This window comes from Mchenga conophoros, linkage group LG5, assembly GCF_057382185.1.
Source record: "Mchenga conophoros isolate Kocher_MC1m ecotype Shallow Benthic linkage group LG5, M_conophoros_male_GT1.1, whole genome shotgun sequence".
Taxonomy (NCBI): Eukaryota; Metazoa; Chordata; class Actinopteri; order Cichliformes; family Cichlidae; genus Mchenga; species Mchenga conophoros.
Window position 1 is genome coordinate 38,084,590 of NC_140530.1, and position 17,779 is coordinate 38,102,368.

Consider the following 17,779-nt stretch of genomic DNA (forward strand, 5'->3'; position numbering starts at 1 on the left):
GGATGCTGACGAACCAAACAAGCTCCAAAGCTCACCAACATTTTGAAGATGAGAGTGTACAATGACCGCGACTGTCCTCATTGACACGTTTTGGATTGTTGCAGAGAGCAGCAGAGGGCAGAACATGAGAGCAGAGAGTCAAACTGAGCTGTTTTTAAATTCATGACCAGACTGATGCACAGCGAGCGCAGGCCCAGAAGCCTCTCCCACTGTCAGTGTGTGTTTGGGTTCTTTTTTCCCTGAAACTCTATCTTGATTGGTTTAATCTCTGCTGTGAAGGGTGACCGGACACACACACACTCGCTGTGTTTTCATATCATCATATCGTTTCATATCAACATCTTATTGACAGAATGCTTTCTCCAGCCCCTGACCCTAAACCTAACCATAACCTAACTGTAACCCTGACACTAAAACCACATTTTGAGTCTCAAAAATGGCTTCAAATTCATGGGGACGGGTTTTGGTCCCCACAAGTACAGTAAACTTCCAATTATTTGTCCCTGAATACACCCTCACACACAGACACATATCAATGAGTCCTGAGTGTGAGGGACTCAGGTGTACAGTAATTCCTAAATGGTGAATTCAGTACTTTTGTAACCCTCCTTGAATTAAAGCTGAAAGTTGGGACTGAATTTGGACTGAAATCCCCTGCAGTGGTGTTCAGAGGCAAAGTGAGGAAGAAAAGTGTCATTGTCCAAAAACATATACACCAAACTGTAATAATTTAGCAACAGAAAGACTAAATTTCCAACAACATCTCTGTTAGATTAAAATACTGCAGATTTAAACATATTGCCAACCAGTGTTGGTCAAGTTACTTGAAAAAAGTAATCAGTAACTAATTACTAATTAATTCCCCCAAAAAGTAATCTCGTTACTTTACTGATTACTTATTTTCAAAAGTAATTAATTACTTAGTTACTTAGTTACTTTTTAAAAACACGATTTACAACCTGAAGAGGTGATAGAGCGATAGATCTTTCAGCCCAGTTCTACTTTTTCTACATAATCATCATACAAAATGTAATCAAATGGAAAAGTCTCTTTTTAAAACTTGTTTTATTAGTTTTAATCTTTTAACTTTATGCATCAAGCAAACATTTAATTATATGCAACATTCTCTGACTGGAATAAATTAGTTTAACATTTAAACCTATTTTCTGCACATTCCAGCACATAAAATAAAATATTTTTTGTGTTTACACTCAGTCTTTCAAATAGATGCAAGTAAAACACAGCAGAAAATAAATAAAGTCAAAGACTCAGCGGTCCTGTTGCTCTATTTTCACCTGTAAAGCAAGAGTAGGGCAGGCGGAGGTTTACCCTGGTGCAGGTGTGCCGCGGTCAGTGGAAGAATCCGCGAGTTTCTCTGTGAGTTTCCCATTACGTCGTAGCTACTCGCTGCTTGTTTGGAAGTTTAGGGGTTTTTTTCGCTGTAAAAAGAAGTTTTCTTCCCACGCACAGCGGACACTAATGTTTTTGTCACTTTTTATGGAATCAAACTCAAAGTAAGGTCAGTACTTCCACGCTTTAAACGCTGCACGCTCATACTCTCTCCCACACTCATATATGATCCATTGTTGATCTGCACACAGCTGTTGTCACAAACGGCACACTCGCTTACGTCACTGTCGTGAGACATTCTCGCAAAAAAAATCATGGTTTTAGTAACGCAGTAACGCAGCGTTCCTGCGTGAAAGTAACGGTAATCTAAATACCGTTTTTGCAATAGTAATCCCTTACTTTACTTGTTACTTTTAAAAAGTAATCAGATTACAGTAATGCGTTACAAGTAACACGTTACTGCCCTTCTCTGTTGCCAACAAATAAAAGAAAATCAGACATTTTTTACAAAGAGCGATCCACAGCAGCTCTCAGATCAGAGCTTTGAGAAACGCTGCTTTCACTGAGTGCGAGCTGCCCTCTCTGTGGCCCCGACGGCTGCGGTAATCTGAACGCTGATGAACCTCAGCGTGTGAAGTTTTTACAGTGCAGCTGAATTAGAGCAGACTCTGAGCAGGAAGGCATTTCCTCCGGGAGACACAGCGATTCGTTTCAACCAGCAAGCCCATTGTGGAGAAACCAGGTGATTAGAGTGGAACTAACAGGATTGGGCTGATGCCTCTCTGCTGGGAGAGAGAGAGCGAAAACACACGAGACGGTGCACACACACAGAAACCATCACACAGCACAACAAGGCACGCAAAGGTGGGAATGCACGCGAGTGGGCTCAATCACACGTTGGCTCTTTGAGCTCGTGTCACACAGATTTGCACTAAACTCACACATAATGAATTTCCACACACTTTCCATACACTGTTAACACAACCAAAGCTTTTACTACTGGTAGCGTTTAACTACAATCAAAGCAGACAAACTATCAACCAAATTCCAGTGTAAGTCACTATTGTGTCACCCAAAAATGTGTAAACCCATCTGTAGTGTCTGGCAGTGGGATGGTGGGAGTGGATGCTTTGGGTTGAAGGGCGGGGCTTGTTCAGGTGCATCGGACAGTTTTTTAGTCAGACTAATCGGCACCTCAGATGGCAACGACTGCAACGTTGTAACTGCTTCTGTTTCTCAGTAGACGCGTACAGAAATATTCAAATACTTCGTAGTTGATGGGTTTTATTGTTTTGATACAATCACTGTGTCTGACATCGCTCAGACTCACAGCAGTGACCATCAGGCTTCAGTTCATCTAATGTTGCCATTGTAGCAACTTCCTCACATTTAATAACTTTTTATTTGTTTCCAGCACCCAGAACAATCTCTGGACACTACTGCATCACAGTGGGAGGCCTTGCTCTTCACTGCTTCTGTCTGAGCTGCTGCACTCAGACAGAAGCAGTGTGTGAGAGAGAAAAGTAAGAAAAAGCGAATTACTCTTAAATCGCAGCACAGCCATCATCTTTAACTTATGTGTGTGGAGTTGTCCACACTGAGGTTATATAAAATCCAACTTTCTTGCTTAGACTGCCCACAGGCTGTCTCTGGATGTTTTCTCTCACTTCTAGTGTTTGCTCAAATGTGCCATCACTTCTTCTTCTCCAGCTACCTACTCGTCTACCACAAGGATGACATAACCAGAGGCCAGAGGTTCAGGTTTAACTAAGCATGACACCCATTTCTACTCTGACTGACTGAAGGAGTCTGTACACTACAAAAGCTGCAAACATGCTAAAGGCAGCGCCGCTGAATATTACGTTTCACTCAGTTTAATTGCAAGTAATAAACAAATATGTGCGTAAGGCTGTGAGTGGTCTGCTGCAGCATTTTGGATGTCTGATAACTGAAAAACATGCATACATGCAAACGTATGCATCTGCAGTATGTCTGCTGTTTAACATTAGCAGTGCATTCACACGTCAGTTAACAGAAACATCTGCTAGTTTGGTTCTGTTGTGGGAAAGCAGCAGCATGGGCTCCGTGCAGGATGGAGCAGCCATCAGCTACGACTACGCCCAGCAAGAAAGGAAGGAGCTGTGGTGGAGGTGGGCTGCAAAGCACCTAATCTGTTAGCCGTTCAGCTAACCTACCATGTCTGCAGATTAGCTATGAATGACGGGTCAAATCAAATACTTTTACAGGAGCTTCCGATTCATCAGAGTTTGAGTAAAAACATGAACAAATATTTAAAAGAACAGGGTTCTGGATCCTGACACGTCTGTTTTATTCCATTTTGCTCTTCCTGGCTTCAGTGGCAGCCAAACTAAGAGTCGGTGTAAAGATGCAGGTTGGAGACGAGCTGTCTTTGATAAGCAGCGCTCTACTGCAGGCCTCCCTAGATCACTGACATTTGCATGAGGAAGCCTGAGCTTCAACTTTTTCTTTCTTATTATGCCTGCTGTGCTGAATCCTATTGCCCTTGCTGCAACCCACAGATTTGAATGGTGGTGCATCGCCCACAGCCAAACTGGTCCTCGGCAAGTCAAGGCAAAGCTTCCCTGGAGATGCGACCTCTCAACAAGACCTGATTTTTACTGGCACTCTGGCTTATTTCACAGATTCAACCATAACATTTAATGTGCACCTGAGGTGCTTTTTAAAGAACAGCTTTTTAAAACTTACCCTACGTATGACTTATTTAAGGGGAACCACAAACCGATAGGATCCTCGGAGCACTGCGACACAGTCACTGTGAAGAAAACCTGAGATTTTAAAACCTCACTCTGTGGTTTAACAGCCAGATCTGCAGCAGAGAGAAGAACGGTCCTTCTGCTTCATTTATCAGCTGCTGGGGATCATCATGGGACTGACATCACAGAAATACAGCGCAGTGCCCGGTCGTATATCAAGCACCACACAACAGCCCACTCTAGACTGGTCTGCCGTGAGGAAGGATTATATAGATATAACATAACTGTTAACTTATGACACGCTCTCATGGAAATCTCACTTATCTCTGCTTATCAATAGTAAGAATGAGTGAAATGACTCATTAGCATCAATGCTCCTAAAATGTTCATTCTGATGAGTTCAGTGAAGTTTCTCTGTAAAATACTTTGAAGATATTTTCCCAATATCTAAAACATCACATTTACCACTATTTAGCAAGCTTCATGTCACCAGTGAGTCACACAAGAAAAAGAAATGGATGTTATTGAAATGAAGCAAAACTCAGGAGCTACAGACTGCAGTCAGCTCGAGCTGCACTGCTGCTCTCTCTCTCTCTCTCCCCCCCCCCCCCCCCCCCCAATTGAGTGCTGCTGCTGCCGTTTCATTCCCTCCACCATCCCAACATCCACCTGTACAGGATTATTTACTCATCACTCCCGACTTTCTATACGACGTGTTTGTAGGATGTGATAGGCTGAGAGCTTATAGATGCCAAAGCAAACGTACTCTGCTACAGTAATAAGTCATTTCAAACATGAGTTGTCTGACTGAATTGCAGTTATGAAAACAGCGAGCCTCGGTGACTCATATTTGTTGGAAAATGCAGCTCATCGCATTTCAACCTTGGCTGAGAACAATTGCATCCTGGTGTATATGAAAGCTGTGATGCTGGTAGAGAGTGTACTTTATTTCAGTTTCCCATCCTCTCACACAAACAGCAGCTCGATTAACTCCGGCGCACCTGAAGAGATAAAAAGAGGAATGCAGGAAAAAATCTGTGTGCAGTTTAACCAGTTATTAAATCACAGAGATCAACTTTTCTTCTGCAAGAGAAACTCGAGTACAGAAGAGGAAACTGTGACAGAGATGGGAAAGTCAAATAAAGTGAAATGAATATGTTTTAAAAAAATCAGACTATTTTTTAATATTTAAATGAATCTAAACTGATTTTAAGTTCATTAGTATTGGTTCAAGTAGCAGAAGTCAAACTCCCCATGATGAGATATTCAGTGAAAATCACCTTTACATTTTAGAAGTGACAAATCGCTGCTCAGTGCATTACTGCATTACAACACAGCCAGAGATATTACAAGAAATAAGGTCGTATCAATAAATTACTGAACGACACAGAGAGCAGACACTAAATGTGGGATTTGTTTTTCACAGTTCCCTCCTGAGACATTCAAATCCACCTGAAATCCAAACTGAAGGTCGGCTTGTTTTATTTCTGGCACCGCCTCATCATTAAGACAAAATAAAGAACAAAGCAATAGCTGATCTCTTTCATGCCACCTATCTGCAGCACAGAGCAGGCAGCAGATAAACAGTAAAGCCTCTTATGGACCGAGAATGAAACAGGAGGGGAAATGGACAGACCAGGACCAAACACACAACCGGCTAAAAAAGCTACAAGCCTGTTAGCATGTGAGCCAGACATGGTGATTTTAAAAAGGGAGAGCGATGGAAACAAAGCTCTTGGTGTGAATCACAGGCTCAGGGAAGCAGCTCCAGTAAAATCTGTTAGATTAAACAGTCAACACTCTGCTTAATTCATTCCACAAAATATAATAAAAAGCTGACATATGAGTTTTACCTTTGTAAAAAAAACAAAAAAAACTGTCTCCCAATTTCTTTTTGTGTGACTGGGACAAACCAGAGTGTGGAGCAGATCATTTTGGGACAGCATCGATCTCCCAGAACTCCACCACTGTGTGCTGTGTGAATAAATTAAAGGTTTAGGAGATTTGCAAATCTTTGCATTCTGTTTTTATTTTTAAATAGATATCCTCAAAAAGATACATATGAAACATAATCTCTACGGACTCACGTTCATTTTGCAGAGAAATTACCTCACAAAGCTCTCAGGTAACAGCATGAACGCAGCATTATATTGAAAGCTGCTCGTTCAACATGAGCCAGCAACAAGCACTGACTGAATGTTACAGAAACTGATGACGTTTTTCTGGAAGATAAAATAAATCTGTGGCTCTACCAGAACAAAACATGATTTTGTTCTGGTAGAAAACAATTCTTGCTCTTCAAAATGTCACGTTGCAGTAAAAAGCCAGCCATGAAAAACAGCAAAGACACACACACACACACACACACACACACACACACACACACACACACACACACACACACACACACACACGCGCGCTTCACTGGACTGCCTTTAGCTTTGATGACATTGAGCATTTGGCATAAATGTAATAATGTAACAAGCTCATAGAAGGTCATAACATTCGTTTCTGTCCAGAACTTTGTTAAATTTTACAGATGTGACAGTTTGACCGCGATGAAAAGTCTTCACTAACACATCCACAGATTCTCAGGGGTTCAGCAGAAAATGCTGTAACTGAGTACATTTAGGTGGTCGGCTGATATCCTGAACCTGGACTTGACCAACTGAAGCAACCTCACATCATAACACTCACACAGGCTTGTACAACGGGCACTAACTGGGCATGATGGGTGCATCACTTCATCTACTTCTCTTCTTGGCTGATGCAGCTACAGGGTCAGTCTGGACTCAGACCTCCTGACCTTTATCCATCGCTCCAGAGCCAAATCTTTATTCTCACTTGGAAACTGACATCTTTTTCCCAATGATCTATGCGGGTAAATGTTTTTCTTAATCTCAGCCAGATCCTTAGTTGTTTGTGACTTCTTCTCTCTGACAAACAAACCTGTTAGGAGGAGAGCTTTTCAGGTGTGGTTTATCTGTCTGTGGTTGCCTTGAGTCTTAACACAGCCTTTAGCTGGAGCAGCAGCAGCAGCTCTGGTGTTCCTCAGAGTTTCGAACATGGCTGCAGCTCAGTTGTGTTACAGAAGTGCTCGAGAGGCGAGTAAACAGACTTAAAGTAGAACAGCATGCTTTGAGTTGTATATACCAGTGAATGGCACAAATAAAGCTTAAGCTGTAAGGCTTCTTGTGTGGGCAGCAGGGTCAATTAGGTGAGTTTGCTCTGTCAGATATTTGTGAGATGAATGGGTGAAAACACTGAATCACTTTCTCTGCAGACATGCGGTGAAATTCCCCGTACAGCATGCTGTCATGGTCTTCATACATGCTCTGATAAAACGCTGTCTCTGTGGAGTCTGGCTGCAACGAACACATTCCTGTAATGTGATGCTGGATCAGAAAGAAACACTTTGTATTGATAGGACAAAATATTGACACACAATCTTTGTCCTAGTTTCAAAGAATGCCTGCCAGCAGTTTAGATTTTTGTTTTCAAAAAATTTGAAGAAACCTAAAAGTTACCACAAAGAAACTTAAACTAAGTAGTACTACGGGTGTTTTCCCACCTGCAGTGTTTAGTCCGTTTAAATTGAACTCTGGTCCATTTTCCCCCTCGGTGTGGTTGATGTGTGCAGATATGAACACAGTAATCGAGGGAGACCCAAAGGACTGCACCGGGACCCTTTGGAGGAGGCGCTTCATTTATGGTGTGAATGTGATCCAACCCCAGTCTGAACCAACTACCAGGTGTTACAAGTTTCAGCTAAAAAAAATGTCCCGTAGCCATGTTGGCTTTATATTCTCAGTGCAGGAAGGTACTACAGATGAGCAAAGGTCTGTCCAACCAGCAGCTAGCTGTTATATTAGCGACCTTTAGCAGGATAATTTAAAGTAGAGCCAGAGTAGCACTCAGTCAGAGCAAAGGTTAGAGATTAAACATCTGAGTACAGCAGCCAAGGATGAGACACAATCCTTCAATCAAATGTGTTTCAAAAGAAAAACATGTCTAATAGTAAGTGCTGCTCAAAGTCAGTCTTTGTGAAACAGATGTTTGTTGTTAGATTAGGTTTGTATGGAAAGCCTGACAGAAGCAGAGATTGATGCCATGGCGATCAGCAAACAAAAGTTCTTGGTAGAATAAGAACATGCCTCAGATTTCTGGAGAGGCGGAGTTAGCACTGTCGGAAATTTCAAAGTAAGAGACGGTTCAGTCTACTAGCAGATCTACTACAGATGGCTTTGTGCTTCTGGCTCCATAGTTTAATGTTTAAGAAAAGAAATGAGTAGCCAAGTGTATTTAATCAGATATTTAAAAACTTATGCAGCCCACCCAAGTGTAGGCTATTATAACAGTTGCTGTTGCAATGCAGTGTAGCACCACATGGTGGCGTCTCTTGACTCGTGACTGGCAGGTCACGCCCTTTTTGTTCTTCTTCACTGTGTAGCGTCTCTGTAATGGATTCTTCCCTATGTACGCAGACTGTGTGCTCTCAAGTAACGTGTAGTAGAGCTGGCACTTTTATTTTTTTGATATTTAAAATAAATGAGTACTTGTGGAAAGTTAGAAGTCGCTCATTCGCTATCCAGCTGCACACCACTGCGGCTGGCTTCATCTCCACGTTACACTATATGAGTTCTGGTGAGAGTGAGACGTGAGTTCAATACATTACCAGCAGCTGTGCCAACCATAAAAGCATCTCACGACTTTTACCTCTTTGTTTCCCATAATTTCACCTCTCTACTCTCATCAATTATGCATTTTGTTACATTAGCTTCATCAGTATATATCTTCAGAGTGTCTAACACGATCTACCAGAGTGAAGTTTAAATTCTGAAAAGTAAATGTTGAAAAGGAGAAATGAACAGAAAAAATGTATCTGGTATTTATTTGCATAAGTTTGCGTCACATGCAGTTACAGACAGCAGCTAAATAAACAGCAATTTTCTCAGCATTGATCAAATAAATAGAAATGAATAAATCAGGAGCAAAAGTTGGTCTGAGAGAAAAGCTTTGAACAACCAAAGCTGTCAGCCTGGCTCACCTTGACATTTGGCTTCCTCGTCGAGAACCCTCGGTACCATCCTGAAAGAAAACACAAACAGCAGTGACTAAGACTGATGAACAAACACGGAGATCGTGAAGAGTGAAAAGTGGCCATGACTCAGCAGCCGGAGGAAACGTGCAGTGACTTTGACTTCAGCATTTTCCAACACAGAGATCTTTGTTCAAGAAATTCTGTCTTACAGGAGCTGTTTTAATGGAAATATACAGCTAACTAAAAAATGAAGGTAATGGTAAAACTTGAAATTCCACCATTAACAGTTTATGGTTCTCAGCACTACAGCATAACACACATGGTTTGATACGAACTTATTACATAGTAGTAATATGTAGTTATTGCCCATAACGTGGGTCTATTCGCCCATACACATCCAAACGTTTCACACAAAAACAATAAAAGAGCTTGGCCTCCAGTTAATGCACATTTTAAGAAAAGCAAGAATCAAACTTGTAGTTTGATTCTGCAGGTTTAGTATGGATGGAAAATGATGGTGCAAATCTCAAGTCCTCATTCAGTCAAAAGTCAGGTTTGTTATTCAGCTGCCATCTTGGCAGTACCTGTGGGCCATCATCACATAGAGAGCCATAACATTAACTTTACTGTTACTGGGGCATTAACTGCAAGGCCAGCATAACCAGTTACAAAATAACTGAGAAATATGTGAAAAACTTTACCACAAAAAAATCCCCCAACCCTCCCGTACCCGATGTTATTCTGTCCGATGGCTTCATTCATGGTTCAGTACAGAGTGTAAGTATGATCATCAAGAGGAAAGGCCATGCAGCACATAGAGAATACAGGTCTACCTGCAGCACATTTAAACCTCTGTACTACAAACGTAACAACATGATTGGCTTTTTGGGGGAAAAAATCTTTCCACAGATTTCTGTTCAGAACATTTTGATTTAGTGACAGGTTGCTTTAAAAAGAACAGTAGCCACGGACACAAATGTGCAGACTGAAGGTCTTCAGCTGATGTGTCCACACGTCAGCTGATGCTTCTGAAGGTTCCTGACAGTCAGTCAGAGACTCTGACAGACAGACTGCTGTGAAGGACAGATGTGGTTCACTGCGCTCAGCTGTGTGTGTGTGTGGATGTGTATGCTGAGTCTTTGAAAGGACTTTTATGAGAACTTGAAAGTTCTGACAATAAAGTCGAATATCTGCTGAATCTATTATACACACAAAACCTGTTCACACTGAACGAGTTTTACCCCTGAAGGCCTCGAGTCATTCGTGCTAACTGTTGATGTCGTCCATGAACTTAAGCCGGTGTGAATGTGCTCGGATCATAACTTCTAAAATAAAAATTCCACTGCAAAGTGATGCACCCTATGATAACATCAGAACCATACAGTATCTCTGTCATTTCAGCCTTTTTGTCTGCAAAATGCAAATGCTGGCCGGGCGATTTGGTGCAAAAGGCTTTCGCTGCTGTACTGGATGGAAATCTAATGTGGAGAATCGAGATCCCAAGTACAGGATGAGATCTCATGTACAGAATAGAATAGAATAGAATAATCCTTTAATTGTCCCACAAGGGGAGATTTGGTACAGGATGAGATCTCATGTTATATCAGCCCGTTCTCACTCCCGAGGCGTAACAGGGTGACGTTTTGTCACGTCCCGCGGCGTTCCTGAGGAGCACGGAAGGAGACCTTCCGCGTTGTTATGGTACGCGCCGAGTTATGAATGAAATCCAGTGGAATGACGCTCCCGCGGTAATAGACGTTCCAGCCCTGTATTGTAGCCCTAAACCTAACCTTATTCCTGACCTTAACCAGGACTTTAATGACGTTAAATAGCGTGTTTCGAAGCGATTTGAAGGAACAGAGTGAACATGTGTAGATTGAGTCCGGACGGTTCTCATATTTCCTCATTTTTCCGAGGTCGTCATTTAGGAACGTGGTGGGTAGCCGGAAACGTAATGTGTTGATGATTTGTGACCTAGTGTAAAATGTTACGCTTTGGGACTGAGAACGTGTGCAGGACAGCATTTAATTGTAGGCTCCGCATTATTTAAAAACAACTTTTGTAAAAGGTCTTGATGCACGCTCAATAATCCAGGTAAGTAAATCCACAAAAGTTGATTCTGTTCATCTGGACGCAGCGTTTTCAGTGGGAGAAACGTTCATGATCAAGTAGCTGACCTCCCAGCCATTTACCTTCAGCGGTGCTAGTTTGAGTCATAATGCAAAGTCACCTGGATGAGTGACGAAGCGTTTCTCAAACTGAAAATGTTTTGAGGACGTTTTTAAAAACCTTTTTTCAAGTACTTCAATCATGAAATTTTAACACGAGTGTCCTGGGACTGTCTCACTTTTGAAGCCAGCATTATGTGACCATGTTTTTTCTGCACGGGAGGCTGGTACTCGCTCAGGTGTTTGAAGTAGAGAGTTCGGTCTATATCTGTCCGTGATCTGGTTCAGAGACCGGTTCAACACTTCTTCTCTTACCACTGTATGACCTACAGGACAGTACATGCCCGCGTGCGTGACAGTGATGGACCCCTTTCTTCTTCAGGGCTCAGAGCACACCGCCGTTCTTTCCACATGGACGGACATTCATCAGATGCTTCTGCGGAGCAGAAAGCTGCCATGAAAGTTGACTCGACTTGGAGTAAAATCTTGACAGCTTAAAATTGCTGGTATCCAGGGACTAAATATGTGCAGGAGAAGCACCCAGACATCCTCTTAGTCAGTGGGGACATCATTTGTCTCCAGCCAAGTGGAAATAAAAATGATTGTGCCTCTGGCCGTTGGAAATGTGAGGGTTGGGTGGCGACTGTCTGTCAGTGACAGAGTGAACCAAAAGAAGCATTTATTTACATCAAAATGATGCAAATCATTACTTTGACCTTCTTAGACTACCAAATGCACACAGCTAGGAAGGCAATTCCTTGTGCATTTATCAGAGCAGACGTCACCTGAATCGCCAGCATGTCTCCGAGACAAACACTTTCAACAACAGTTCAGAAAATAAAGGAGAAATTTCCTGTAAGACTACGAAATAACAGAACTCATCATGAAACCCTCGCAGTGAAACATCAGCACGCATTTACTAAATACTCGGAAATGTTCCAGTGCTGTCCAGCACATCAGACCCTTTAACTTTCATCACATCTTGTAAAATCATGAGATCCATTTCTCTGCAGCTTCCCATCATCTGATCTGAATATGGAGGAGGGCTTAATTGGCTGAGTAATTAATAACCAATCAAGATTCATTTATCACCCTCATTATGACGGCTGTGTTTACTCCCCAACCTCTCATCTATATGGTAATCAGTCATGGGCTGGGCCAGCAGCGCCTCGGCCCATTCGTAAGACCTGACGTAGTGTGTGCGTGTGTGCGTGTGTGTGTGTGCGTGTGTGTGCGTGTGTGTGCGTGTGTGTGTGTGTGACAGACAGAGAGTAAATTTACCACATCTGTAGGGGATAAGAAAGAGGTTTGAGTGACAAGGGGAAACATTTGGATGAATTATAGCGGTGGAAACAGCGTCTACAGAGCCGGTGTTTATCTGTGGCACATGGGTGCACACGCAGGTGCATATACAGTAATTTGAAATTACAGCATACTCTGAAGAAGAGCAATCGTCTCGCCTCCTGCATCTAAACAGCTCACAAAGTGGTCATTAGAATAATCATTTTGCACCGTTACCAAAATAATTACCAATAAAATTCCCTGCAAAACACTTTTGTCGAGTTAATGCATGTTCAGTCTGCGCTCATTATCAAAACTGCATTACGCGGTGGATGCAGGTTTCCGTCAAGCTACAAAATCAGTCAAATATGAGTGTTGAGTGCTGCTGTAACCCTGTAGAGCACACCTCAAGGTAGTTAATGAAAAAGAAGTTGCTTGTTGATGCAGTAATAGCACCCATGAGGCTGTTTTTCTTTGTAATTTTGACAGGGATCCAATAGAAGTGCGAGCTGCAGCTGAGCCACCAATCCACTCCATGGGAACACAGCCTCCTCAGTTTATACAACACTGGCGCTATCCCACCCAGGAAAAACTCACTGAAAAGAAGCAGAGAAGTGGCTGAAACGTGATGTCTGTTCTGTTAGCCACTAGATCTGGAGACCTGAAGCTGTTCTGTGATTACGCAGTTCTTTGCACCAATCAGGCTTTTTGAGTTGGAGATCAGAGTCCACAGAGAAATTCAGGTTTCCACAAACCTTCTGTAAATCCATAGGAGAATGATCTTCCATTGCAATGGATGGTGTCGATTGGTAGGCCCACAAAACCAGGAAGTTGATTTCAGTTCTCTGATAAAAAGAAGTCCTAATCCCTGATCCATAGATAATGCACAGTTCTGGAGCCGATGTAGATAAGGTGACTCGCCCAGTACGTACTACCTCTAAATCTTACAGGTGTCTTTCCTGCTAACCCTGATAAAAAGTAACCTTAATAGCCTTGCAGATCAAATCTTATCAGCTCCACCTGTAGTTCTGCTACTAATCGTGGCACTTGTTGATTCTGGGATGGTTTTAGCCTCGACAGCAGGCTCCAAGGAAAGACCACGGTGAACGTCCACGATTTAGACTTTAGTTGCAGTAAATTTTATGAAAGCAATTTGGTACGAGCAAAATCTGTCATGGTCCGCGGCCCGGCGTCCGGGGTGCTGCTGGGATGTCCACGCCCACGAGCGTGGCTGCTAACCCCACACCTGCATCCCATCCCAGGCGATCACCAGGTGGACTATTTAATCCTGCCCTACCTGCTGCTCCACGCCAGTCCGTAGTCGCCTCTCAGCGGTAACGTACGCCTGCGGAAAAGAACTCGTATGACAAACTCTCCATCGGACCTAACACTGTTTTTCTTTCCCTGTGTACCCAGATCACAACTCGGCGTGTTTTTTGAGCCACCTGCCTGTCCACCTGTCCGCCTGAGATTCGGTTCACATTCAGCTTCGCCGTCTCGACCCCTTTTGGAGCTCCACCCCCCTCTGGTTCTCTCGGCCCGGCTATCACCGTGAGACGCACACTCCACCTTCCCTCGTATGCTGCCTTTTTTCCGCACCCCAGTAATCTGTCTCTCTTTTTGTTTTACAGCCTCTCACAGCCCCGCTCTCGGCGTTCCCTGTGCGGTCCCTCGGTTTCATCTGGTTTCACCCGTTGTTTTTCTGGCTACCCTCACGGGACACCTTTAGTTTCAATAAAAAATTACTTTCTTTATTCGCTCATTCCCTAGTGTGTGTGTTCTGCTACTGGGTCCTGCCTGCGCTCGGAACTTCGGTTCATGACAGTACGGACTGGCCAGTATGGACCCAGCAGATCCACTCCGCTCCGCTATTAATAAACAGGGCGCTATCCTCGGTCGCCACGATCAGCAGCTCCAGTCTCTCCAAGACCGTTGTCAAGAGCTCAGTGACACTCAGAATAAATTACAAACTAGGCCGTCCGACCCCGTGCACCGCGGCGTGTCGCCTCCGCCGCTGGAACCCTTCCACGGGGAGCTAGACCTGTGTGGGGGGTTCCTTTTCCAGTGCTCCTTGTTTTTCAGTCGCACGCCTGATGCGTTCCCCACGGATACTGCTAAGATCTCCCACTTCGTGGGATTGTTACGGGGGCGTGCTCTAGCATGGGCTGAAGCCTACTTAAGTTCTCACCCCATTCGTGATTGCGAGTACGATGACTTCCTGGAGGAGTTCCAGGCTACGTTTTCCCCTCCGGTATCGGAGGACGATGCCGCGCAGAGGTTGCTGGGGCTCCGTCAAGGGCGGCGCAGTATTGCGGAGTACCTAGTTGAATTCCGTACTCGAGCGGTCGCCGTGGGTTGGCCCGATTCGGCTCTTCGTGGGGTTTTTTTACGGTCGTTAAATGACCAGATGAAGGACCAACTGGCTTTTCACGAGGAGACCAGATCCTTTGATGAATTGGCCTCCCTCTCCCGTAGGATTGACAGACGCTTGCGGGAGAGGGATGCCGAGCGGCGGTCTAAGCCTATGGGCTCCGTATTGCGCCCCGGGTTTCGCGTTTCTCCGCCCCCGCCCCCAGCTGCGTGTGTGCGCTCTCCGTCGCCGCCCCCGCCTGAACCCATGCAGATCGGACGCTCTCGGCTTTCTCCGGAGGAGAGGGAACGCCGATTTCGGGCTGGAGAATGTCTGTACTGTGGGAGGCCCGGTCACCGCATCGCTGTTTGCCCGGTCCGCCCAAACGACCCGGCCCACCGGTGAGTCCGGGGATACGGGTGGGCAGCACTCTAAGCACTACTAGACCCCGATTGTTACTGTCCGTTACTATCGTGACTTCTAATCAGACTTTTACATGCCCCGCGTTAGTGGACTCCGGGGCGGAACAGAACCTTATGGATGAGAAGCTGGCTAAGAGGCTAGCTGTGTCTCTTACTCCACTCGAACCGCCCATCCCTGCGTCTACATTAAACAACCAAGTGTTTGCATACATAACTCACCAAACCGCGCCTGTACGGTTAATCACATCAGGTAACCACCAAGAGCAGCTGTCCTTTTTCACTTTTCCTGCTCCTGACACCCCGCTTATCCTAGGCTACCCCTGGTTACAGAGACATAACCCACACATAGATTGGGCCGGAAAAAGTATCGCGAGCTGGAGTGTGTTTTGTCTGGCGAACTGCCTGAGGTCAGCCGTTCCCTCCGCCTCAACGGAACGGAGGCCCGCCCCGCCACCCGCGCCGGACCTCTCTTCCGTGCCCCCCGATTATCACGATCTCCAGCAGGTGTTCAGTAAAGATGAGGCGCTCTCACTCCCGCCTCACCGTCCATATGACTGTGCTATCGATCTGCTCCCGGGAGCTTCGCTGCCCTCTAGCAGATTATACAACCTGTCTCGCCCCGAAAGAGAAACCATGGAGAATTACATCCAGGAGTCGCTAACTGCAGGACGTATTAGGCCGTCATCCTCTCCCGTGGCTGCAGGTTTTTTCTTCGTGGGAAAGAAAGACGGGACGCTCCGCCCGTGCATCGATTACAGGGGGCTGAATGACGTCACCGTCAAAAACAAATATCCCCTCCCACTCATTAGTTCTATTTTTAGCTCACTCCAGGGAGCTACGGTCTTCACCAAACTAGATCTGCGGAACGCCTACCACCTGGTACGGATACGTGAAGGCGACGAGTGGAAGACCGCCTTCAATACCCCACTAGGGCATTTTGAATATCTAGTGATGCCGTTCGGGTTAACGAACGCCCCGGCGGTTTTTCAAGCCCTAGTCAACGACGTGTTACGGGATTTCCTGAACGTGTTTGTTTTTGTTTACCTGGATGATATTTTGATTTTCTCCAAGACGCTCGAGGACCATCGCATCCATGTGAGGAGCGTGCTACAACGGCTGCTCGAAAATAGACTGTACGTAAAAGCGGAAAAGTGTGAGTTCCACGCCTCATCCATCTCCTTCTTGGGCTACATCCTCGCTGGTGGACAGGTGAAGACCGACCCGGTGAAGATCAAAGCCATATTGGAATGGCCGGTTCCGGAGACACGAAAGAAGCTTCAGAGCTTCTTGGGGTTTGCGAATTTTTATCGCCGTTTCATTCGAAACTACAGCCAGGTGGCCGCGCCTCTCACCCAACTCACCTCACCCAAGGCGTCTTTCACATGGTCCCCTGAGGCCCACGCAGCCTTCGCTAAATTGAAGCGATTATTCACATCCACACCCATTCTAACCCATCCTGACTCTTCTAAACAGTTTGTTGTTGAGGTCGACGCATCTGACGCGGGAGTCGGGGCGGTTCTTTCCCAGCGGTCTGGGCCCCTGAACAAACTCCGGCCGTGCGCCTTTTTCTCACGCCGACTCACCCCCGCAGAAAGGAATTACGACATCGGCGACAGGGAACTCCTAGCGGTAAAACTCGCATTGGAGGAATGGCGTCACTGGCTGGAGGGGACCGAACAGCCCTTCGTTATATGGACGGATCATAAAAATCTACTGTACCTTAGAACCGCCAAGAGGTTAAATCCCCGTCAAGCTCGCTGGTCCCTATTCTTCGCCCGTTTCAACTTCACACTCTCCTATCGTCCCGGGTCACGAAACATCAAACCCGATGCGCTCTCCCGTCTGTATTCCCCCGACAGCGAGGCGCCCCCCCCCGCCACCATCCTGCCTGCCTCCTGCGTGGTGGGTGCTCTCACCTGGGAGATTGAGGAGACCATTCGTCAAGCGCTCCCAGGGGACCCTGACCCAGGGACCGGACCGCCGGGACGGCGCTTCGTTCCCGCCGCCGCCCGGGGAGCGGTCATCCACTGGATCCACACAGCACGATTCGCGTGCCACCCGGGCGTGAGCAGAACGGCGCGCCTCCTCAGCAGACACTTCTGGTGGAAATCGCTACTACGGGACGTGAAGGACTACGTGTCTGCCTGTGCCGTCTGCGCTCGTAATAAACCATCCACGAAACATCCCATGGGCCAGCTCCACCCACTCACTACTCCCCACCGGCCCTGGTCTCACATCTCGCTCGACTTTGTTACCGGTCTCCCCACCTCTTCTGGAAAATGTGTCATCCTCACCGTTGTGGATCGGTTTTCTAAGGCCGCCCACTTCGTCCCGCTAGCCAAGCTGCCCTCGGCTGCTGAGACTGCCCAAGCGTTAGTCACGGAAGTCTTCAGGCTCCACGGAATTCCCCTGGACATTGTCTCCGATCGCGG

The 17,779-nt window shown here is 45.5% G+C and overlaps 1 protein-coding gene across 9 annotated transcripts in view; it reads right to left on the reverse strand.

Moving 5' to 3' along the window:
• The window catches only part of LOC146575107 (dedicator of cytokinesis protein 3-like), a 240,693-nt gene that overhangs the window by 133,739 nt on the left and 89,175 nt on the right, over positions 1-17,779 (reverse strand). For all 9 annotated transcript variants that reach the window (XM_085275298.1, XM_085275297.1, XM_085275293.1 and 6 more), the window contains exon 3: positions 9,133-9,173. In XM_085275298.1, the coding sequence (XP_085131424.1) occupies positions 9,133-9,173 (41 nt within the window). The remainder of the gene's footprint in view (positions 1-9,132; positions 9,174-17,779) is intronic.